The following is a 25,982-nucleotide window of genomic DNA, read 5'->3' as shown; positions in this document are numbered from 1 at the left end:
CTGAAATCCACTAACGATGAACGGAGATGACGACGCAAAGCGATCAGAACACCACCACCACGTGAGAGACCAGTTTTAGAGTAGTACCGGTCTTTGCGATACACATTGTATAGGTTGCAGTCGAAAAATTCACCATCATAAAAATCAGACTTGAGCCAAGTTTCGACGATAAGGAAAACATCCTAATCAGAGTGTGAGCTCATGTTAAAAAGCATGCTAGACTTTGTTCTTACGCCAGAAACATTATGAAAATAAATATTTAGGTGCGTTGAACCGCTAAGACTACGTCTTCGGCACGATTTCTTTTTTTTTTTTTTGAAAAAAAGGGAAACGGGTTAATCGTCACATTAGAGGGCTATAGATCGTTATTAAGGAGCTTACTGTAGTCTTTAGATACCACTCGTACTTTGAAAGCAACTCTGGCCAAACTGTTGACATCGACATCTCTCTTAAATAACTTAAAGCAACCAATCTTATCAGCATCGATAAGAGCATGTTCAGAGATGTATTTAATAATATGCTCTTCCATGACAGAGGGCTTAAAAGAGGATATGTGAATCCATTTGAATAGCATCAGGATAGTTAACAGCGCCAGCAGCAGCAGCGAAAGAGCGAGTGCCAGCAGCAAGCGGCAAGTCAGTATTTAATAATATGCTCTTCCATGACAGAGGGCTTAAAAGAGGATATGTGAATCCATTTGAATAGCATCAGGATAGTTAACAGCGCCAGCAGCAGCAGCGAAAGAGCGAGTGCCAGCAGCAAGCGGCAAGTCAATGTTTGTGTCATTGTGACGATTGCTAAGACAAGCTTTGGCATGAGAGAGCACATTCGACAGAGAGCCAGCACCATTAGGTACAGCATCCGCTATAGGTGTTGTCAGAAGTGCTGTCTACCTGTTATTGTTATTGCTATTGTTATTGTCACTCGCATTAAAAAAAGATGATGAACACGGCTTATCATTGTCCCCTGAATTCACTCCCTTATGTATTGGCTGATGTGATTTGTTTTGTGCTTTATTTTGCATTGTTTCGCCTTGTTTTTTAGTTTTTTGATTTACTTCAGGTACACTGACCTTTGTCTTTGAGCGCGTACGGATTTAACTTCTCTCATCGTCCACCTCATCCGTATGACTCTCCAGGCATTAGCAAGTCAAGAAAACTTTGCGGCGCACCAACACTTTTTAGCGCTTTGTGTATTTTAGAGCGCGAAAACATAGCAACACACTTGTCAAATTTATACATAATATTGTTATTGTTATTAATAAAACTAATTGCTCTTTCGGATAAATTTGTGCAATTTATATGAATTTTGGAGTGACAAACACCACAAAATAGAAAATCGCTTAGTAAATAAACACAAAACTCACTGCTAAACTGTTTATGTATTATTTTAATATTTGTTCTTACCTTCGTCTCGTTGTCATTTTGCGTTTTGCCACACTTTTCAAAAAGTCTTTTTCACACAACGACCAACCGCGATGAAACAAAAAGTGCAACTGACTCAATGCTTGATTTGCATGGTTATCTACATTTTATTATATTTCTCGGAATGCAAAAGTTTGAAATTTTACTAGCCTGCTATGACTAACGGGTGTTTCAAATTAAAACGGGCTGCGTTATGCATATGTAGGAGTGGGCAGTATTGGGTTAATGTTAGTAAATGCTTCCATGTGTCGTTTACGAAGTCTCGTTCCTCTATTCCCACCTCCTATTCCATTGGCAACTATAATCTATCCACCCTGAATGAAATATCCGACCTGGGTGTTATTTTCGGTGTTAAGTTTTCATTCTTGAGCCATATCAACAGCACTATAGCAAAATCGTATGCTATGCTTGCTTTCATTCGTCGGTTTAGATCGGACTTTAGTGATCCGTATACGCTGAAGCTCTTATACACGCCACTTGTTCGCTCCAAACTTGAATATGCGGCCTTCATTTGGAGACCTTATTTTGATTGTCATATCAAACGACTTGAACGTGTTCAAAAGGTGGTTTTGCACTATGCTCTACGTTCATTAAATTTTATAGACCCACTTCCACCATATATTGCCAGATGTAAATTAATCAACCTGAAATCGTTAAACTCCAAAATAACTATTCTCTCCCTCTCTACAGTGTTCGACATTATAAATGGTATAATAGATTGCCCTCTTTTACTTGAAAGTATATTTTTCCATGTCTCGCAGCGTTGTCTTAGGAATAACGATCTTTTTTCCTTAAAACTAGTCAGAGCTTTAAAGGAACTTAACACTCAATCGGGTTCTTCTGCCTCTGATTTATTTAGCTCTAAAGCCAAATTTGTAGCTTCACTACATGTAAGTTTTGATTAATGTCGTAATTGTATAATCTTGTAAATTTTTATATTGATCACTTCACATTTATTATTTATACTAAGCAAAAAACAAAAAAAAATCCAAAGTTTTGTCATTAGTCTGTAAGTGCACTCTCGTCATGTATGACTACAAATAAATAAAAAAGTAAATAAATAAATAAAATTAAATGGGGTTACACTGAAATGACAGGCCTTGGTCGGGAAAACTCCCGAGTAGCTCCGTTACATAGAACCGGCTGCCTTGGGAAGCGCAAGTTGCGAGGTCCAATCTGGCAGTTAACCTTGTTTCTGGAACTGCGGCTATACGGATATTATTTTTATACTCAGCTGAGCAGAGCTCACAGAGTATATTACTTTTGTTGGCATAACGGTATCCCGTAACGGCATAAACTAATCGATATACCAAAATGATCTGGGCGAAAAAAGAAATTCATCTAGCAATGTCCGTCCCTTCGTCCGTCCGTCTGTCCGTGAACACGATAACTTGAGTAAATTTTAAAGTATCGTTATGAAATTTGGTATGTAAGTTCCTGAGCCCTCTTCTCATACAACTATTTAAAATAAGCCAAATCGGACTATAACCACGCCCACTTTTTCGATATCGAAAATTTGGCAGTCGTTGAAAATATCATGATGAAATTTGGCAGGAACGTTACTCCTATTACTATATGTGTTCTAAATAAAAATTACCAAAATCGGATAACGAACATGCCCACTTAAAAAAAAATATTTTAAAAGTCAAATTTTAACAAAAAATTGAATACCTTTACAGTATATAAGTAAATTATGTCAGCATTCAAATCCAGTAATGATATGGTACAACAAAATTCAAAAATAAAAGAAAATTTCAAAATGGGCATGGCTCCGCCCTTTTTCATTTAATTTGTCTAGAATACTTTTAATGCCATAAGTGGAACAAAAATTTACCAATCCTTGTGAAATTTGGTAAGGGCATAGCTTCTACGATAACTGTTTTCTGTTAAAATGGGCGAAATCGGTTGAAGCAACGCCCAGTTTTTATACACAGTGACCGTCTGTCCTTCCGCTCGGCCGTTAACACGATAACTTGAGCAAAAATCGATATTTCTTTACTAAACTTAGTCCACATACTTATCTGAACCCACTTTATCTTGGTATTAACAATGGGCGAAATCCGACTATTACCACGCCCACTTTTTCGATATCGAAAATTTCGAAACGTGAAAAAATTGCCATAGTTCCATACCAAATACAAAAAAGGGATGAAACATGGTGTTTGGATTGGTTTTTGACGCAAAATAAATCTTTAGAAAAAAGCTTTGTAAAATGGGTGTGATACCTACCATATTAAGTAGAAGAAAAAGAAAAAGTTCTGCAGGGCGAAATCAAAAGCCCTTGGAATCTTGGCAGGAATACTGCTCGTGGTATTACATATATAAATAAATTAGCGGTACTCGACAGATGATGTTCTGGGTCACCCTGGTCCACGTTTTGGTCCATATCTCGGAAACGCCTTCACGTCTACAACTAAGGGCCATAATACCTTTCATTTGATACCCATGTCATACATTGGGTAAAAGCTGGTGCTCGGTATTGCTACTGTCCATGCTACGTAGATTGTAGTGATGAGTTGCAGCGGCCGCGTTGGATGGAGGCGCCATTTGGCGCGAGCAACAGCGGACTCCACCAGCGGGTTAGGGGGCTTAGAATATACGCGCGGCAGGTATGCCTGTCGTAAGAGGCGACTAAAATAGCAAATTGAGTCAAGGGGTTGTGTAGCGCAATCCTTTCAAGGGGTTGTCAGCGCAATATATAGCTTCTCCAACCCAATTGTCAACCTCACCTACCAGTGACGAATCCTCTTTCTTTAACAACCGATGCTCTGGCGACCCCAGGTTGCTTATGGATCTAGGGAGTGGGAGGGCGGGATGGCCAGAAGGTTTCATGTGGTCATACCAAATCGTTCCCGAAATGGTCGGGCTAGACCTTAATGGTGCTTGTTACGGGAATGTACCGGATCTGCATCCGGCAAAGGACCATCAACATCGATAACACTCCCCAATGCCTTCGGGGAGTGTCCTTATCGCTACAACAACAACAGCAATAGCGGACAGTTGATGTGGCCTGCTGGGCAGCGTCGCAGCTAGAAGGTGGCGGAGATACTTTTGAGAGTGAACCGCGGGACGTCCTTGGACGTGAGCCACTAAGGTTTTATAGAAATTTCGTGGGCGACGAACGTTGGGTTCTAACACAGAACAGCCCTTGGTCAGGAAAAAAATCCCGAGTCGCTCCGGTACATAGAACCGGCTGCCGTGGAAAGCGTATATAGATCAAATTTGTATCCGCACAAATCACGTTTTTTTGTATGGGTATTACAAAATCATCAAAACTACAACAACCACATTCTGGGTCATAATGCCCCAATTCCCCACCTCCCCCTCGATATTTTTCAACGTACGTAGAATGCCATACTGTCGTATAGAAATACCCAAAATTACAACACCCACAGGAACATATTCAATTTTTATTGCAAGGGCGCATCGTTTGACACCCATTCCAATATTTTGGGACGAGTATTAGCTGTTGACTTTTACTATATATATATATCAATATACATATAATTATTCATGCAATTAAAAAATATATTCTTAGTTTCTAAATACTATTGCTAGCTTCTTGCGACGTAAAACTGACTTCTTTACCGGAGCTCGTCAGGATCAATGGGAAAGTTTGTTAATGACTGTTTTTCAGAAACAATACGATTTAGCGATGAAGATAAACACTAGTATAAAGAATGAGCGAATCGACGAAAGAGCGGATGACAAAAAGAAAGTTGCACATGCGTCCAAAGTAGAGATCGGGTAATTTTAACAATGTTTTTAAAGCGATGAGTAGGTACTTATTAAATGAGGTACAGTGTTGTTTTTAGTTTCGCTTATTGCGCAGCTTACAGCACCCACCGAAATTCGGCGATAATTTTAGTTAAGCACCCCTTTCACATAAAAAAACTGTTTATAGGGTGAAACGGGGCTCTCACAAGTCACATATATCTATAACGCGCAAAATAATAAGGGGTGTTCAGGATTTTATGGAAATGGCATAGCGTCGTCGTATTTGCAAATAAGTTTAGTATTTTTATACAAAACTTTAAAGGCTTGGTATCCTCGAAAGCGGTGCTGTTATATAACGGAAGAATGGTGCCCCCCATAAATTCATAAAACAAAAAATCAGAAACACATTTTTTCAGAAAACCCTTTTCAGAAAGACAAAATTCAGAGGTCAAAATTCAGAACTGAAGTCTCAGAAGTAAATTTTCAGAAGTCAAATTTCAGTAGTCAAAACTCAGAAGTCAAATTTCAGAAGGCAAAATTCAGAAGTCAAAATTCAGAAAGTAATCAGACGACAGAAAAAAATAAAAATTCTCTCGTTTATTTATTTGGAAGGCATTTTGTACATATAAAGAAAAAGTACCACAATCTAAAATTTTAAATTGTGTGCAATGACAAGCATGTTATTAATTAAATTGTTTTCGCGTTTATCTTTATACTCATCGTGATTTGCACACAGAGTATATTAACTTTGCTAGAATAACGGTTGGTTGTACAGGTATAAAGGAAACGAGATAGATATAGACTTCCATATATCAAAATCATCTGTATCGAAAAAAAATTTGAGTAAAAATTGAGATATCTTCACCAATTTTGGTACACGATCTTATCTGGATACAGAATAGATTGGTATTGAAAATGAAATCGGATGATAACCACGCCCACTTTATATAATATTTTGGAAAACACAAAAAACTTATTAAATAATACACCTAGAATGTTGAAATTTGACGGGTGGAGTGATACTGAGACTCCTGATAAAAATTTGAAAAAATTGTTTAAAATGGGCGTGGCACCGCCCACTTGTGATAAAATCAATTTACAAATATTATTAATCATAAATCAAAAATCGTTAAACCTATCGTAACAAAATTTACTATAAGGAATGCTTTGAAGAAAAATAAACGAAATCGGTTAAGGGCCATGCCCACTTTTATATACAAGATTTTTAAAAGGGTCGTGGACAAATAAAATAAGCTATATCTGTGCAAAAAAAGCTTTATATCAACGGTATTTCATTTCCCAAGTGGATTTATAACAATAAATAGGAAAAACTTCAAATTTAAAAAATAGGCGTGGCACCGCCCCTTTTATGACTAAGCAATTTTCTATGTTTCGGGAGCCATAACTCGAAGAAAAATTAACGGATCCATAGGTCGCTGGTTCATATCCGGCTCGAAGGACCAATGTTTTGCGGGGCGACGTTGGCACCCGGGTCGTGGGCGCGATCGCACGCAAATAAATAATAGAAACGAGTAGTCACAAATTTATTCACTTTATAAATAATGGGATTGAATTGTTATATGTATGAGATAGGATAATTAATTCACAAACCACTTCGAAATTCCAAATTGCAAAATGATGAGTTGTAAATATTAATAATATGATGACCGCAAATTTTTAGATAAATGGCAATTAAAACTAGAAATATGGGTGGCTGATTGCCACACAATTGACGAGTGAAAATTCCAATGTTATAATCACAATTATTAAAATGAAGCACAATCGGAAAGCGCGATTATAGCGTAAATTATATGCACAAACTATGAAAGATACATAATAGGATAACTCACCTGGGGCTAGCTGCTGGCTCTTGAACGTTCGAAAATAGAAGAAGGAGCCGAGACCGCGAACCAGTCCACGGCACCTGCCGATAGCCAACTTTCGTTGAGTTTTTCCCCTTCAAAGTTAGCTCTCGGCTGGTGTTAGCCGTTACCGGTATTAATAATAAATTAACTAATGCGCGCGTTAGGGTGGTCCGAAATATTTAGGCTGGTGGCCTAAACACTGGGTACACAAATTTTCCCAATAGCAGGAAATATTTGCAGAAAAAATGGACGAGATCGGTTAAGAACCACGCCCACTTTTATATAAAAAATGTTTACAAGGGTCGTAGACGAAAATAAGCTATATCTTAGCGAAAAAGAGCTTTGTATCAATAGAATTTTACTTTCTAAATTGAATTATAACATTAAATTGGAAAACACTAAAATTTTTGAAAATGGGTGTGGCACCGCTCCTTTTATGACTAAGCAATTTTCTATGTTTCGGGAGCCATAACTCGAAGAAAAATTAACATAACGTAATGAAATTGTGTACACATATTTTCCTTATATCAAAAAATAATTCTAGTAGAAATGGACGGGATCGGTTAGAGACCACGACAACTTAGATATAAAACAAGTTTAAAAGGGTCGTAGACTAGAATAATAAGCTATAACTTAGCAAAAAATAGTTTTGAATCAATGATATTTCAAGGTCTCTTAAGCTAGCCCAACCTTTTCAGCCCAATCAAAAAACGAGACCGTACTAAATTGCACAACATTTATTACTAATTTAGTACCGGTTAATTAAATTTATTACCCTCGTATTTTAAAAAATATCGAGGGTTGGGCTAGCTTAAGTTTAACCCAGTGTAGCATTATACGTCACACACTGTATTGTATCATTATATGCCACACCTACTGTAACATACTTGCGGCTTTACACATAACAAATTCAAATATATTTTAGTAATAATCATATTACAATTATTGAATTAACCCAGACGGCACGGAATGCCGAATATGAGACACATATCACAGTTAATAAATTATACATATAAACACACAACCCATTGTAATATACATACAAACATTCAACTAATTGTGGGAAAATACCAAAATATTCAAACTGATCTGCTGACGCTGCAAATTGTACAAAACTACATGTATGGAGTTATGCATACAAAACTACATGTATACAAAGACTGTATACAAACGTACATGTATGCATAACCCATTTCCTATGTACTTATTTTTAGTTATTAGTATTAAGATATTTATGAATGTATAGGTTAAGTAAATTAGTATAAAAGACAATAATTTATTCAATAAAGCAGAGACTTAATGTCGCACAATCAAACGTGCAACGTCTTTCGATTACGAATATTTCATGGCGATCCTGCCAGCTCAGAACAAAAGACAGCACAACTGCTAAAACGTTCTGACTGGAGAAGATCCTGCCAGCTTGATCTTAACTTAGCTGAAAATTTGCTCATAAGCAAAATTCGCTAGATCTTGCCTGGACAGAGATCCTGCCATCTCACAAACAGCTCACTAACTGCCAAGAATTTGAAAAGAAAGGACTAAAGATCCTACCAAACTAAAGTAGTCCTGAACGCTGAACGTAACAAGATACAAAGAAAGAAGATATTTTACGCTACAAAGAGGATTCAAAAAATTTTTTGCTAACATCATCAGGAGCTGAACAAATTAAAACCAAAATCATCAGTTATGAAAATTGGAGCAAATCAGAATCGAAGGATGACTGATCAAGTAAACGCATAAGCGAAGTGGAATAAAAAGGCAATAAGGAGAACGGATCAAATAAAAACGTAAGCAAGCTGGAATAAAAATGACGGATCAAATATAAGCAAAAGAGGTGGAATAAATGTTGGAAATCTTCGGCAACAGCAAATTAACGGCAAACTACATCCAGACCGACAAGGAGTTATAAATATTTAAGTATACATTTTTAGAATCAATTGAGCGGCCTCAGGGACGCTAAACCATTAGCAAAAACGAAAGTTTTTGCTTAGGATTTTTTTTTTTTCTCTCTTTAAGTAGGAAATAAAATTAATTGAAAATTCTTTTTTTTAAACATTGAACAAATTTCCTTTAAAATATATAGAAAAACTGCACTATTTAATTTTGAAAAAAAAAGTGTGCAGAAACAATTTCTTTTGAAAAAAAAAAAAATATAATATAAAAATTTACTTTAAAAGTAAAAGAAAAGTAAATTGGAATATTTAGGACACTTCTATAACCTCTAGAGAAATCCCATAGAACATTTTAATAAAATTTAAAAATTTAAATTACTCTGTCCATTACTATTAAAATGCAAAGAAACTCCTCAGACCTTCCTCTCTATTGGTGGGATGAAAATACCCGACACACTAGGGACCTACCCAAAGAACTAGAGAGTTTAAAGAAATTTTGGAAGACAATAGGTATGGAACGGGAACCCACAATTGAGGACATTATAAACCCCACTACCAGGGTGGAAGAAATAATGCGAATGATGAGGAAAGTGTTCCCCAACAATTCCAAATGTTAGGTAGCACCTGAAAAAAAAATTTTATACAACAAAAATATCTAACTTCCTATTAAAACCTTCAAGATGTCTTGGTGGACAAAAATAGCCCAAGGCTTTATGGTAGCCATAGCTGGCTACGAAATAGGAAAAGAAAGCTCTGAAACAAGAGTTAACAAAATAATCAAGTATGAGCCATCAACTAGGGTAGATACAGAAAGTACTCCGAACATCCCGGATGTTTGGTTAGCAATTATAGGTTGCGTATTCATGCTATTAATCATCACAATAGCCATGATGCTCAAAAACTATATGAAGCACAAATTTAGGCAGGTAAAACCCGCCACAACTCGTATCTAACCCATTACCAGTACCAAACCAAAACTGAGGAAGAGCGATAAATTCAAACCCAAAATGTCACAATCGATAGTAAAGGCAACCCTGCCTAAAGCGAACAGCAAATCAAAAAAAATTAGCATAACCTTTGATGGCTCCTGACAAAAATAGTCATGAAGCAATAGGAAAATCTAGGACAGTGGAAGTAAGCAAAACCTAATGAAAAAAAAAAAATAAAAATATATACAAATAATTTTTCTACCCAGCCAATATTAACAACTAAAATGAAGAAAAGTCACAAAGAGAACCTATATTAAATATATATGTTAAAGCGCTATATAAATTTGCAATAAGACATGTCACGCTAGTTTTCATCTTAGGATAGAAAAATGGTAGCGTAGGAAATACAAGAAACCTGATTGTAGATGATAAAATTGACTTAGGAAAATTACTTATCAGGCTGTACACACGTTGTACAAATGCGCCAATACAGGACTTGGTATTTATATGAAAAACACAGTTGTCCTCAGGGACAAATTGGTGAAAAATAATTGATTATTTACTCGAGTAGGCAAATGTAAAACAATAATTGATAGTTCTCTAAAATAGAATATATGCATTAACCAAAGAGGTTGTGCACGTGACAAATCCCGGTATAAAAATAAAAATTAATTCTTCATAAAAGTTATGACGATTCTGTCCTGGTGGCCGCCGCAGAAATCGCATGACAAATAAGATCAAATAAATTGCTGGAAAAATAAGAAAAATAAATTAAAAGATAGAATAATTTTGCATCCACTGTACCTTCTTTCCATTAACCAGCTAAACTACTACAACAAATACAAATTACCTCGCTCTTCCACCAGCTACAGCTACAAAATTTTCCGAATAAATAAATGTAACCCTAATAAAATAATATAACAATGAAAAGGTGTTAAAAATATGTATATAAATATGAAGTGTTTCAGCCATAAAAACAACGTTTATAGAAATCATAATCTTAAGAAAACTCCGATAAAATAGTAATAGGAAATATTTTTACGCTAAATAGAATTGAATAGTAGTAAGAAATAGTCTTATTTCAAAATCCCCAATAGATTAGAAAATATTAATAGCAAGGTTTCTTCTTCTCTAACTTTAGGTAAATAAATAATAAAAATTATTTCTATAGGAAACTGATTTGCATAAATTAATAAGTAAGGGTAGAATAAATAATGGTAGGAACTATAAAAATAATTTAGAAATTAATAATAATAGCAATTATTATTAAGGAAATAATTTCTCTTGGAAATAATATAAAAATAAATATTCCAATTTATCGATTTGTAGGAACATGCCGATTTTTAAGTGAGTCGACGCTCTTAAAGACCGGCTGTGCAAAACAAATTTTAAAATTCTTTATATGAAAAATAATTATTACATTTAAAATTTTGAAAAAATAAGTAAAATTAAAAAAAAAAATTTTTTTTCTATATCTAAAAGTCTAAAATGTTGACAAGAAAATGGACTGATACAAAACAAAAAATGTACGTAAACAATAATTATAACAATAAAAATAGCAAGGTCAACAGATCAAAAGCAAAGCAAACAACCTCTTTCACTACAATAAAATATCAAAACAATTGAAAATATGACAAAAAGTCTTATACAATTGTTCACAAAACAATTATATAACACTTTTTTTTCTAAGGTGGATGGTGTAGCATTATACGTCACACACTGTATTGTATCATTATATGCCACACCTACTGTAACATACTTGCGGCTTTACGCATAACAAATTCAAATATATTTTAGTAATAATCATATTACAATTATTGAACTAACCCAGACGGCACGGAATGCCGAATATGAGACACATATCACAGTTAATAAATTATACATATAAACACACAACTCATTGTAATATACATACAAACATTCAACTAATTGTGGGAAAATACCCAAAATATTCAAACTGATCTGCTGACGCTGCAAATTGTACAAAACTACATGTATGGAGTTATGCATACAAAACTACATGTATACAAAGACTGTATACAAACGTACATGTATGCATAACCCATTTCCTATGTACTTATTTTTAGTTATTAGTATTAAGATATTTATGAATGTATAGGTTAAGTAAATTAGTATAAAAGACAATAATTTATTCAATAAAGGAGAGACTTAATGTCGCACAATCAAACGTGCAACGTCTTTCAATTACGAATATTTCACCAGCCCAACCCATATGCACAATCAAAAAACGAGACCGTACTAAACTGCACAACATTTATTACTAATTTAGTACCGGTTAAGGAAATTTATTACCCTTATATTTTAAAAAATATCGAGGGTTGGGCTAGCTTAAGTTTAACCCAGCCCAACCCATATGCACAATCAAAAAAAACGAGGCCGCACTAAACTGCACAACATTTATTACTAATTTAGTACCGGTTAATTAAATTTATTACTCTTTTATTTTAAAAAATATCGAGGGTTGGGCTAGCTTAAGTTTAACCCAGCCCAACCCATATGCACAATCAAAAAAAGAGACCGTACTAAATTTCACAACATTTATTACTAATTTAGTACCGGTTAATTAAATTTATTACCCTCGTATTTTAAAAAATATCGAGGGTTGGGCTGGGTTAAACTCAGCCCAACCCATATGCACAATCAAAAAAACGAGGGCCGTACTAAACTGCACAACATTTATTACTAATTTAGTACCGGTTAATGAAATTTATTACCCTTATATTTTAAAAAATATCGAGGGTTGGGCTAGCTTAAGTTTAACCCAGCCCAACCCATATGCACAATCAAAAAACGAGGCCGCACTAAAACTGCACAACATTTCTTACTAATTTAGTACCGGTTAATTAAATTTATTACTCTTTTATTTTAAAAAATATCGAGCGTTGGGCTAGCTTAAGTTTAACCCAGCCCAACCCATATGCACAATCAAAAAAAGAGACCGTACTAAATTGCACAACATTTATTACTAATTTAGTACCGGTTAATTAAATTTATTACCCTCGTATTTTAAAAAAATATCGAGGGTTGGGCTGGGTTAAACTCAGCCCAACCCATATGCACAATCAAAAAAACGAGACCGCACTAAAACTGCACAACATTTATTACTAATTTAGTACCGGTTAATTAAATTTTATTACTCTTTTATTTTAAAAAATATCGAGGGTTGGGCTAGATTAAGTTTAAGCCAGCCCAACCCATATGCACAATCAAAAAACGAGACCGTACTAAACTGTAAAACATTTATTACTAATTTAGTACCGGTTAATGAAATTTATTACCCTTGTATTTTAAAAAATATCGAAGGTTGGGGATCACGTTTAATGCTAATTAAATACCGAACGGACAGTAATAAAGTTATAAGCAATACTTATGTATATGATTCGATCTATGGAAAGGGGTTTTGGCCCCTAACTCCAAATTTTGGGGATTTTTTTGAAATTATGAAAATGCACTTTTTGTATACTCGAGCAGACCTACAACTTGATGTATAGATCGCAAGAAGCATTCTTAAACTTTTTTTATTTTGTCACAGTTTTTATTCATAAGTTCTTTTATATCAGTAATAAAAATAATACAATGAATGTTTTGTATTTGTTTTCAAAGTTTTTATATCGAATTATCTTGGTGTACATTGTATATGTGCATCCAATTTTTCTATAAAATGAAATTTTTAACCTTTGTTTTAATGGAATATACATACATATATAACATTCGTAAAGCTAAAAAAACTCAAATAAAATTATTTAAGTAGGTGCGTTGTTCATAATAAAAATTGTAAATGCTTCGAATATTTTTAAACGTCCGGGAGGCCTGAAATGGTGAAATTTGCGGGGCAGATAATTTCTTTAGGTTCCAACTCTTAATTTGGACACACAACTAAGTTCCAATTTTTAGTTCGGACACACCTTCATTGAGCCAGATAATTTGTGCGAGATAATTTGAGCAAGATAACTTGCTTAGTTTGGACACTACCAATGATGAAGACTATTTCAAAGATAGATGGATCTGCTTAATCATGTAGCTATTTAGTGCCAAATTATGTAAAACGCTGGACTCAATTTTTTTCTTCAAAATCAAAGTTCGTATTTTATCACAGTGTTCACACCCCCAGTAAATCAGAGGTGATACATAGAATTAGTGTAGAGGTGAAACATAGACACATATTGCAGTTGAATCTGAGTATAATGCGTATTGAAATTTAGTAGTACTAATTTTATGAGTAGATAAAGTTTGACGCTTAGCAGTCCATATAAAGTTTAAGCGTAAAAGTCTATAGATGTAAAAAAAACACAGCTAATGATTGAAGCGAGATAAATCTAGATAGATGTCCATAGCCATCATCCCGTCGCAAGGATCCTGAGCCAGATAACCAATTTTGCATGTAAATGCAACAACAATGATTTGAGCCAGATAAATCCAGATAGAGGTCGGCGCAATTTGTGAGCCAGATAATTTGTGAGTTTCTTATCTTTTGTTTGGCAACGCTGCCTTTAATAAACCTACTTTTTTCAAAAATAGATGGCGCTGCTTGGCATTTAGCCGTGTTAAATGAGATGCAATGGCGACATCTGTCTAACAACTCATATTGAAATATTCGTAATTGAAAGACGTTGCACGTTTGATTGTGCGACATTAAGTCTCTGCTTTATTGAATAAATTATTGTCTTTTATACTAATTTATTACTTAACCTATACATTCATAAATATCTTAATACTAATAACTAAAAATAAGTACATAGGAAATGGGTTATGCATACATGTACGTTTGTATACAGTCTTTGTATACATGTAGTTTTGTATGCATAACTCCATACATGTAGTTTTGTACAATTTTCAGCGTCAGCAGATCAGTTTGAATATTTTGGTATTTTCCCACAATTAGTTGAATGTTTGTATGTATATTACAATGGGTTGTGTGTTTATATGTATAATTTTTTAACTGTGATATGTGTCTCATATTCGGCATTCCGTGCCATCTGGGTTAGTTCAATAATTGTAATATGATTATTACTAAAATATATTTGAATTTGTTATGCGTAAAGCCGCAAGTATGTTACAGTAGGTGTGGCATATAATGATACAATACAGTGTGTGACGTATAATGCTACACCATCCACCTTAGAAAAGAAAGTGTTATATAATTGTTTTGTGAACAATTGTATAAGACTTTTTGTCATATTTTCAATTGTTTTGATATTTTATTGTAGTGAAAGAGGTTGTTTGCTTTGCTTTTGATCTGTTGACCTTGCTATTTTTATTGTTATAATTATTGTTACTTTTTACATATATATATTTGTATAAGTCCATTTATTTTTTCAAAATTGTAGAGAAAGAAAAAATCTTTTAATTTTGCTTATTTTATTTATATTGTTTATTTTATTTATTTTATTAAAATTTTATACAATTGTTTTATTGCCGGATTTTAAATGTGTCGACCCATCTAAAATCCGATTATTTTTAGAAATTATTTTTATTAATGAATCGGGTAAATTGGAATGATTATTTGCTAAAAAAAATATTTTAAATGGGTTTAAGTCTATTCTTATGGATTATTAGTTCCTTATCCCTATTGTTCTTATTACCAGACTCCTGTCTATATGGTATTAAAGTAAAATTGTTATTTTCGTCGATTTTCTTTACTTTATATCTATGGTTTAGCTTATGGTTATCTTCTTCTTTTACTAATACTAAATCTCCTAATTTTATTTCCTTACTGGTGCTACTTTTATCATAATTAATTTTTTGTTTTTCCTTGGCTTCTTTTACCAATTTTATTTTTATTAAATTTTAATTTTTTGTTTTTCCTTGGCTTCTTTTACCAATTTTCTAGCTCTTTGTTGTGCTATTTGAAGTCTATATTTAATTTCCTTATCGTATGCCTCGTGATTATATACTGGGCTTATTTTATTCTCATTTAAGAAGTCGTACATGGGGGGGGGGGTTTCGCAAATATAAGCTCATAAGGGCAATAGTTATGTACGGTCGATGGGGTCGTGTTGTAGCAGTACGCGAAATATTTTAGGTATTCATCCCAATCATCTTTGTCACTGGATATATATGAACGTACATATTCATTATACGTTCTATGATTACGTTCTACAGTGCCCAAAGTTTGATGATGGTATGGTGTTGAGTTTTTGTGTTCAACTTTTAGCAATTTGCACAGTTCTTCGAATAATTTATTTTTGTATTCGGATCCCATATCTGTTAGGATTGTTTTCATGGGACCATAAATCAAAATGAAATGCTCGAATATAGCTTTGGCAACTATTAGCGCATGTTTGCTGGGGACTGGGATTGCTACCAAGTATTTTGTGAGATCGCATATAATGGTAACTGCGTATTCGTTTCCGTTTATTGACCTTGGCAATGGTCCGACCGTATCGATCTGTATTATATCGAAGGCTCTCGGAGGTGGCTCCGTTATTGTCGTTGGCTCTTTTATATGCTTATTTATTTTATTCTTATTGCAGTGGATGCAGTTATTTACGTATTTCTTTATTTCACCTCGCATATTTTTCCAGCTATAGTTTTGTTTGATTTTCTTTATCATGCGATTTATTCCTGGGTGGCCACCACTAATAGGATCGTCATGATATTTCTGCAGAATTTCTCTAATTTTCCTGGGACTAGTCACGTACACAACCTCTGGGGTTAGTGCAATTGTTAATTTCTTGAGAACCCTATTTCCTAATTCAATAAATTTGCCTACTCGAGTATAATTATCCTTAAACAATTTGTCCCCTAAGGACAACTGTATCTTTTCAAGTCCTAAATTGGCGGCTTCTTTTTCGAGCCTGATAAAGAATTGTCCTAAGTCAATTTTATCATCTACAATTAGGTTGCTTGTATTTATGGTGCTACAAATTTTCTTTCCCTTTTTGAAATATAATTTCGGGGGATTGAAAACGAGCCTGACATGTCTTTTTACTTCAAATTTATTTAGCGCTTCATATATCTTGGGGTTCTCAGTGTGACTTTCTTGAATTTTAGCATTATTTGGTATATTTTTAGCTGTTGATCTAGTTGTGACTTTCATTATTTTGCATGCATGCTTCCACTGACATTTCTTTTAAATTCGTTATGTTAATGCGAGACAATGCGTCCGCGATGTGATTTTCTTTTCCAGCAATGTACTCGACTCCGAAATCGTATTCTTCTAAATCGAGTCTTACTCGTGTTAACTTAGATGAAGGGTTCTTCATCGAAAAAAGGTAAGTTTAAAGGGCGGTGGTCGGTTTTGATTTTGAATTTTCTACCATAGACTTATGGTCTGAAGAATGTTATGGCCCAATGGATTGCTGCTAGCTCTTTTTCTATTGTAGCTTTGTTTGTTTCACCTTTTGTAAAGGATCTAGAGGCGTAAGCGATTGGTAACTGTTTGCCATCATGTTCCTGGCTAAGGACTGCTCCGCAAGCATACCCACTAGCGTCTGTTGTTATGCAGAATTCTTTATTGAAGTCGGGGTATTGCAAAAGTTTTGGGCTGATTAATGCTTCCTTTAAATAGACAAAAGCTTTTTGACATTCTTCTGTCCAGTCGAAGGAAACATTCTTTTTGCAAAGCCTAGTTAATTTTCTTGAGTATTCTGCGAAATTCGGTACAAATCTTCTGTAATAATTGCAGAACGCTACGAATCTTTTAACTTCATCTGCTGTTTTTGGTGTTGGGTAATTTTGAACTATTTCAAATTTGCTTGGGTCGGGTAGTATTCCCTCGCTTGTGCATTTATGTCCTAGATAAGTTACCTCTTCGCTGAAAAATAGGCATTTGTCTGGATGTAATTTTAAGTTGTATTTCCTACAAGTATCAAAAACGTCTCTTAAGTTTTTCAGCATGTGTTTTTCTGAACACCCTAGTACAACTAAATCATCCATATATAGAAAGGCTTGGGATGGTTTGAGGCCTGCAAATGCCAGTGTCATCATTCTTTGGAATGAGTTTGGTGCTACTTTTAATCCATAGGGTAGTCTTTTAAATCTATATGTACCATTGTCTGCTGTGAACGAGGTTATATCTCTAGAATCTTGGTGTAATTCTATTTGGTTAAAACCTGACAAGGTCAAGGCATGAAAAATATTTTTTTATTTGTTTCCTTCTTATAAAGATTGTTCCGTCTCCGATATTCCTCTATTGTAATCGGAGCTGGACCTTGTTTAGTTGTTTTATTTATTTTAATTTCTTCTGCTAATTTTATAAATTCCCTAATGGTGTCTTCGCACTTCTTAAAGACTTTGTGAAAATCTTCCTCAGTTTTTATTTCTTGCATAACTAAAGGAGATAGCTGAGCCTTTGTTTTTCAAATTGAATAGTACAGATTTTCTATTTAAAAGATATTTGTTCAATGTTTAAAAAAAGAATTTTCAATTAATTTTATTTCCTACTTAAAGAGAGAAACAAATCCTAAGCAAAAACTTTCGTTTTTGCTAATGGTTTAGCGTCCCTGAGGCCGCTCAATTGATTCTAAAAATGAATACTTAAATATTTATAACTCCTTGTCGGTCTGGATGTAGTTTGCCGTTAATTTGCTGTTGCCGAAGATTTCCAACATTTATTCCACCTCTTTTGCTTATATTTGATCCGTCATTTTTATTCCAGCTTGCTTACGTTTTTATTTGATCCGTTCTCCTTATTGCCTTTTTATTCCACTTCGCTTATGCGTTTACTTGATCAGTCATCCTTCGATTCTGATTTGCTCCAATTTTCATAACTGATGATTTTGGTTTTAATTTGTTCAGCTCCTGATGATGTTAGCAAAAAATTTTTTGAATCCTCTTTGTAGCGTAAAATATCTTCTTTCTTTGTATCTTGTTACGTTCAGCGTTCAGGACTACTTTAGTTTGGTAGGATCTTTAGTCCTTTCTTTTCAAATTCTTGGCAGTTAGTGAGCTGTTTGTGAGATGGCAGGATCTCTGTCCAGGCAAGATCTAGCGAATTTTGCTTATGAGCAAATTTTCAGCTAAGTTAAGATCAAGCTGGCAGGATCTTCTCCAGTCAGAACGTTTTAGCAGTTGTGCTGTCTTTTGTTCTGAGCTGGCAGGATCGCCATGAAATATTCGTAATCGAAAGACGTTGCACGTTTGATTGTGCGACATTAAGTCTCTGCTTTATTGAATAAATTATTGTCTTTTATACTAATTTACTTAACCTATACATTCATAAATATCTTAATACTAATAACTAAAAATAAGTACATAGGAAATGGGTTATGCATACATGTACGTTTGTATACAGTCTTTGTATACATGTAGTTTTGTATGCATAACTCCATACATGTAGTTTTGTACAATTTGCAGCGTCAGCAGATCAGTTTGAATATTTTGGTATTTTCCCACAATTAGTTGAATGTTTGTATGTATATTACAATGGGTTGTGTGTTTATATGTATAATTTATTAACTGTGATATGTGTCTCATATTCGGCATTCCGTGCCGTCTGGGTTAGTTCAATAATTGTAATATGATTATTACTAAAATATATTTGAATTTGTTATGCGTAAAGCCGCAAGTATGTTACAGTAGGTGTGGCATATAATGAAACAATACAGTGTGTGACGTATAATGCTACAATATGTTCAAAAATATCACGACCTCCGCTTCTCAAGTATTCCAATGATCTAAAGCATTCTCGTAAAAATTGAGCGTGATACGATGCTAGAAAACTCACTGGATGATGGCTTATTTCGATTTGTTAGCCAGATAATTTGATTCCCCTTCAAAAAAAGCGAGTACTCCATAAATAGTGTAAGGAATATTCCTTTAGCAGTATAGGAGTGTTCCAAAACTAATCTGTATTCATACAAAAAATGTGCTCCAATTAACATTGCGATGTCCTAGGAGAGGAGTAGGTGATCCCACTCTCGCTCTGTTTGTGAGTATTCCATAGAGTGCATACGTGAGAGTACTTTCCAAAGTAATAAACCGAATTTTCAAAAATAGATGTCTCTGCCTGTCCATTAGCCTTATTGCCGCGTCACGATGAAATTTCTCATGTTCATGAATTTTGACGCAAAAGCGAACATCGTCACAATCGCGAAAGATGTTCCGTTTGTAAACATAAAAGAACTGCATACTTAGCAGCTGAAAATTATTTCGGCTTTTCCATTCATATAAATTTTTTTTGAAGCATTGTTATAAACATTCATTTGTTAAAATGCAGTTTTTAATTGTAAAAAATGTTAGAAAAATACCAAAGAGTGGGAAAAATAATTCCACTTGCCATGTCTGGAAACACGCATAGCCAAAACCAATTTCAAATTCTTCTTATGCTTTGTTTGCAAGAAAATTTGAAAGTACGCTACTTTTTCATGCCAGATGGCGCTGGTGATACGCTATTTATATATTTTTCAGTAAGCAATGCAATACATACCTAATCATCTGTCAGCGCACCATGCTGCACCAAAAATCTTATGTGACTGGCCTTTTATGTGTGGAATGAAACACAACAGCGGCACCTGCCTATCACAACGCATATATACAAAGATTTCAGGAACTGCTAAGAATGGAGCGTGATACGGTGCTAGAAAACTCACCGAATGATAGCTAATTTGTTTAGTTTGGGCACTAACCATTGATCAAACGATTTTTTCAAAGATAGGTGACGCTGCTTCGCCATAAACCTATCTAGTGCCAAATTATGTAAAACGCGAGGAAAGGACTCATTTTTGCCATCCTCCAGTGAGTTTGACAGCTCCGGCTCACGCTCAATTCTCACGGGAATGCTCTGGATCATTGAGAGACTTGAGAAGCAGATGTCGTGAAATTTTCGCACACGTGAAATGTGATAGGCAGATGTCGCGGCTGTTTTTCATTTAACTCATACGGCGAAAAGCTAAGCAGCGACATCTATTTTTGAAAAAGTAGGTTTATTAACTAAAAAGAAGTAATTAACAAATTATCTGGCTCACAAATTGAACCAGACTTCTATCTGGATTTATCTGGCTCAAATCGTTGTTGTTGCATTTACATGCAAAATTATTTATCTGGCTCAGGATTTTGCCACCGGATGATGGCTTTTTTCTCGTCTAAATCACAGTTCATATATATAAAAGCGTTCACTCATCTCAGTAACTGCATATAAATCTGAGTAGCTAGGTTAATTTATTCCGTGTTATATACTGCTGAATGGGAAAAGACCTGATTACATTCACGACGGCGGCTACAAGCGACATCTATCAAATTACTTTTACACATGTTCTTATGAGGGTCGTTATTTTCGGCGGCACAGAGCAGCACGAATCAGTTACGAATGTCGTTGTAGTCAGATTAAACCTTATTATATTTGAAGGTAGCGACAGTGAGTGTCATCCTTTTTATTTTGTCAATAAAAACTAAAATAGAATTTAATAACAGATTAAATAAGCTAAAATCTCTCTCTTGGACACTTGTTAAACAAAATCAATTTTTTTTCTAAAATTTTCGCTACTGCTTTCTGTAATTTATATTTGGGGCTGCTGCTGTAAGTAATCAAGCGCCAATGTTTGACTACGATTGTCATCAAGATTTGCTTTATTGTGGTTGTGGTCTGCAGTCGTCGTGTTCAATGTAATCAGGCTTAATAGAAGTTACTGCTACACAAAGTGGAATTACCTACATCTGCCAATGAGAACTCATATTTACAAAAATATCAGGAACTTTGATTCTGAAGTCGTTCTCATAAGCATATCGAAATGATCAGGATGACGAGCTGAGTTGACTTAGCCATGTCCGCCTGTTTGTCTGTCCATATGTCTGTTTGAACGCAATCTAGTCCTCCAATTTTTAGATATCTTGTAAAAATTTTTCGGAAAATAGGTTTTTTTGTCATATCTTCAATTTATGAGATTTAAACCTAAAATTTCACGAAAGCATATAGAGCACATGGGGATCTTCAGCATACTGCAGGAAGGCCAAAACTACATTCTGAAAATTCTGGCCAAGAAGAAAAATTTATACGCATCAAATGTTCAACGTAATAGAGCATTAAAACTACTGGATGCCAATTCCATTTTCAAACTAACGATTTTAAATGAATTTTATGAGGAAAATGACTTTCAGGTCCCACTATCTCACAGTCTTTGCACACGAAGGCGCCTAGAGAAAAGACTAATAGTACCAAACTTTCTAAATAATTACACTAACAAATCTTTGTGCGTGTCACTTCCTGCACTTTTTAATAACTTGCCAATAACCTTAACCAATTTACCAAATACATTTAAAAGAAAACCCCTTCTTAAAGATCATATTAAAAGTTTACTTCAACGAAATTCTCAGCGTAAATATATATAAAGCTCACTTTGAAAACTATATATAAAATATCTTTAATATCACTTAACATTATGTAAATAAAAGGTTTGTAAAAATTTATGTTCATATTTATACATTAATGCACCATTTCTAATTGAAGATTTATTTAAACATATGCTGTTAAATACTTGCATTTAAATAAGCCTGCAGACAAGCACTTTAGAGTCGCGGGTTTTATCTTACATTGTATTTGTATTAGTAAAAGAACGAAAAGGTCAATAATTCAAATTCAATTCAATTGTTATTATACATAATATATAAATAAAAAAATTTTAAGAACCGGCCAAAAAAAGATGCCTATGGTACTTTTTTAACCGACACCAATGCCGAATACTGCTGTTAAATATTGCTAAACAGTATTAAGTGAGGCGCCACTCCAAACGATTCTTTTCGGGCAGTTGACTTGCACTTAGCTTTACGAATGTTATATACATATGTATGCATATTCCATTAAAACAAAGGCTAAAAATTTCATTTTATAGAAAAATTGGATGCACATATACAATGTACACCAAGATAATTCGATATAAAACTTTGAAAACAAATACAAAACACCATTCATTGTATTATTTTTATTACTGATATAAAAGAACTTATGAATAAAACTGTGACAAAATAAAAAAGTTTAAGAATGCTTCTTGCGATCTATACATCAAGTTGTAGGTCTGCTCGAGTATATAAAAAGTGCATTTTCATAATTTCAAAAAAATCCCCAAAATTTGGAGTTAGGGGCCAAAACCCCTTTCCATAGATCGAATCATATACATAAGTATTGCTTATAACTTTATTACTGTCCGTTCGGTATTTAATTAGCATTAAACGTGATCCCCAACCTTCGATATTTTTTAAAATACAAGGGTAATAAATTTAATTAACCGGTACTAAATTAGTAATAAATGTTGTGTAATTTAGTACGGTCTCGTTTTTTGATTGTGCATATGAGTTGGGCTGGCTTAAACTTAAGCTAGCCCAACCCTCGATATTTTTTAAAATACGAGGGTAATAAATTTAATTAACCGGTACTAAATTAGTAATAAATGTTGTGCAATTTAGTACGGTCTCGTTTTTTGATTGTGCATATGAGTTGGGCTGGCTTAAACTTAAGCTAGCCCAACCCTCGATATTTTTTAAAATACAAGGGTAATAAATTTAATTAACCGGTACTAAATTAGTAATAAATGTTGTGCAGTTTAGTACGATCTCGTTTTTTGATTGCGCATATGGGTTGGGTTGGATTAAACTTAAGCTAGCCCAACCCTCGATATTTTTTAAAATACAAGGGTAATAAATTTAATTAACCGGTACTAAATTAGTAATAAATGTGCAATTTAGTATGGTCTCGTTTTTTGATTGTGCATATGAGTTGGGCTGGCTTAAACTTAAGCTAGCCCAACCCTCGATATTTTTTAAAATACAAGGGTAATAAATTTAATTAACCGGTACTAAATTAGTAATAAATGTTGTGCAATTTAGTACGGTCTCGTTTTTTGATTGTGCATATGAGTTGGGCTGGCTTAAACTTAAGCTAGCCCAACCCTCGATATTTTTTAAAATACGAGGGTAATAAATTTAATTAACCGGTACTAAATTAGTAATAAATGTTGTGCAATTTAGTACGGTCTCGTTTTTTGGATTAAACTTAAGCTAGCCCAACCTTCGATATTTTTTAAAATACAAGGGTAATAAATTTAATTAACCTGTACTAAATTAGTAATAAATGTTGTGCAATTTAGTACGGTCTCGTTTTTGATTGGGCTGAAAAGGTTGGGCTAGCTTAAGAGACCTGATATTTCACTTATCAAGTTTTATTGTAAGAGGAAATGGGAGACATTTTTTTTAAACGGGCGGTGCCACGTGTTATGTAGAAAAGTAATTTAGCTGAAATGAAATGTACAATTAAAGTTCACGCTGAGTATATAATGTTCGGTTACACCCGAACTTAGACACCTTTACTTGTTTTTAAGTGAATTTACTGGGATTCAAGCGGTGGATAAGAGCAATACACAGCTTTATAGCTCCAAAGCTTCCGCAAACCAATTGTCAACCTTACCTTATTAATGTATCATACACATCTTTAGCAGGTGAGGCTCTAGCGACCCCAAGTTCCTCATGTAACCAAGGGCGGAGGGCGGTATGGCCATATTAATCGGTCCTGAGTTGGTTGTGCTAATATCAATCTATATCCGGCAAATGACCATCAACTCGTCCTTGGGGAGTGTCTTTATGGTTAATACAACAACAACACTAAATGAATTTACAATATTAACGCTTCCAAGGCAGTCGGTTCTATGTACCGGAGCGACTCGGGATTTTTCCCGACCAAGGACTGTCATTTCAGTGTGACCCCATTTAATTTGTTTCGTCCCTCCCACAAATTGTCATCCTCCCAGCAGCTCCTTGCAGCAGGACTGCTACATATTCTCTTACTCCGGGAAGGTATCGAACCCAATCCGGGTCCGTCTCCTGACCCCGGTCCTGAGAAATGGTTTTGCTGCATTTTCCAGAAAAGAATCTTTTTAGGACGGTCATACTCTGTTCAGTGTGTCTCGTGCAAGGGATGGTTGCATCGGACAGGTTGTTCTGGGCTTGATCCCAAAACCCGACGTCCACGTAACTTTTATAAATCTTTTGTGGCTCCTTGCTGCTCACGCCCAAGGGCGTCCCGTAGTCTACGCCTAAGCGTATCCCCACTACCTTCCAGCAGCTTCGCTGCTCAGCAAGCCACAACAAGTACCCGCTGCTGCTCGCGCCCCACGGCGCCAACAACTGAAACAGCTGATACCACTCATAACTACTACCTCCGTAGTAGAGCTGGTAGCAATGCTGAGCACCAGCCCCTGCCCCCATCTTCTTCTCCCCCCCCCCCCCCCCCCCCCCTCTTTTCTGGCAGCAATCGTGCAGGTCAGGGAAACAGACTCTTAGTCCCTGCCTCCGTTTGCACCGTCTGCCAGCACAGAATATATAGGTTTGCGACATCCGCTCAATGCAGCTCCTGCCTTGGGTGGTGCCACTTTCCTAGATGTTCTGGTCTCCGCGACGGCAACCCCTCGACGGGTTTCATCGCGCCATGTTGCCAGGTCGCAAACCCAAATCAACCGGGTACCCCAATGCTTGCCCAAGGGCGCCCAGTCCCAAGGCCACAACAGCAATTGCGTCCTGGCCTTCCACAACCTAGGCATAGTCACCCCTCACTTACCCCTAGAGTGGCGGCGTCACCCCTCATGCACTTCAGAATTCTGCAGTTCAACTGTAATGGACTAACTGGGAAGATTACGGAGATAGTCGATTTCATGAAGCGGCACAACATCCGCATTGCTGCGATTCAAGAGACTAAACTCACAGCAAGATCTGCATTGCAGACCTGCTCTGGTTATAATGTCCACAGGAAAGACCGCGAGAGCGGAAATGGAGGCGGCCTCGCGTTTATTATACACCACTCTGTGCAATATCATATATTTGATCCTGGCATCGACCGCAGTGACAATGTCTTAGAACGTCAAGGCCTATCTGTCCGGTCAGGCGATGCAAATCTAGAAATTATCAACATCTACATCCCTCCTGTCACCTGTTGCCCCAGTGGATACCGCCCTAATATCGAGGCCTTACTCACTGGCAACAATCGCATTATCTTAGGCGATTTCAATGCCCATCACGACCTATGGCATTCAAACTTGCGGGCGGACAGTAGGGGTGAGATGTTGGCGGATCAAATAGACGAAACGACGTTCTGCACAATAAACGGAGACGCCCCCACACGTATGGTAGGAAGCTGTCATAGCTCGCCAGATATCTCAATCGTGAGCGCAGAACTCGTAAACTGCGTCAACTGGCAGCCGATGGTAACATTGG

At 35.4% G+C, this 25,982-nt stretch overlaps 1 protein-coding gene across 2 annotated transcripts in view; it reads left to right on the top strand.

The window, feature by feature from the left end:
- Positions 1-25,982, top strand: part of nudC (nuclear distribution C, dynein complex regulator) — a 388,789-nt gene that overhangs the window by 75,274 nt on the left and 287,533 nt on the right. For both annotated transcript variants that reach the window (XM_067790417.1, XM_067790416.1), the window contains exon 2: positions 4,963-5,171. In XM_067790417.1, the coding sequence (XP_067646518.1) occupies positions 4,963-5,171 (209 nt within the window). The remainder of the gene's footprint in view (positions 1-4,962; positions 5,172-25,982) is intronic.

This window comes from Eurosta solidaginis, chromosome 5, assembly GCF_040869045.1.
Source record: "Eurosta solidaginis isolate ZX-2024a chromosome 5, ASM4086904v1, whole genome shotgun sequence".
Taxonomy (NCBI): Eukaryota; Metazoa; Arthropoda; class Insecta; order Diptera; family Tephritidae; genus Eurosta; species Eurosta solidaginis.
This window is presented reverse-complemented; position numbering and strand designations above follow the sequence as displayed.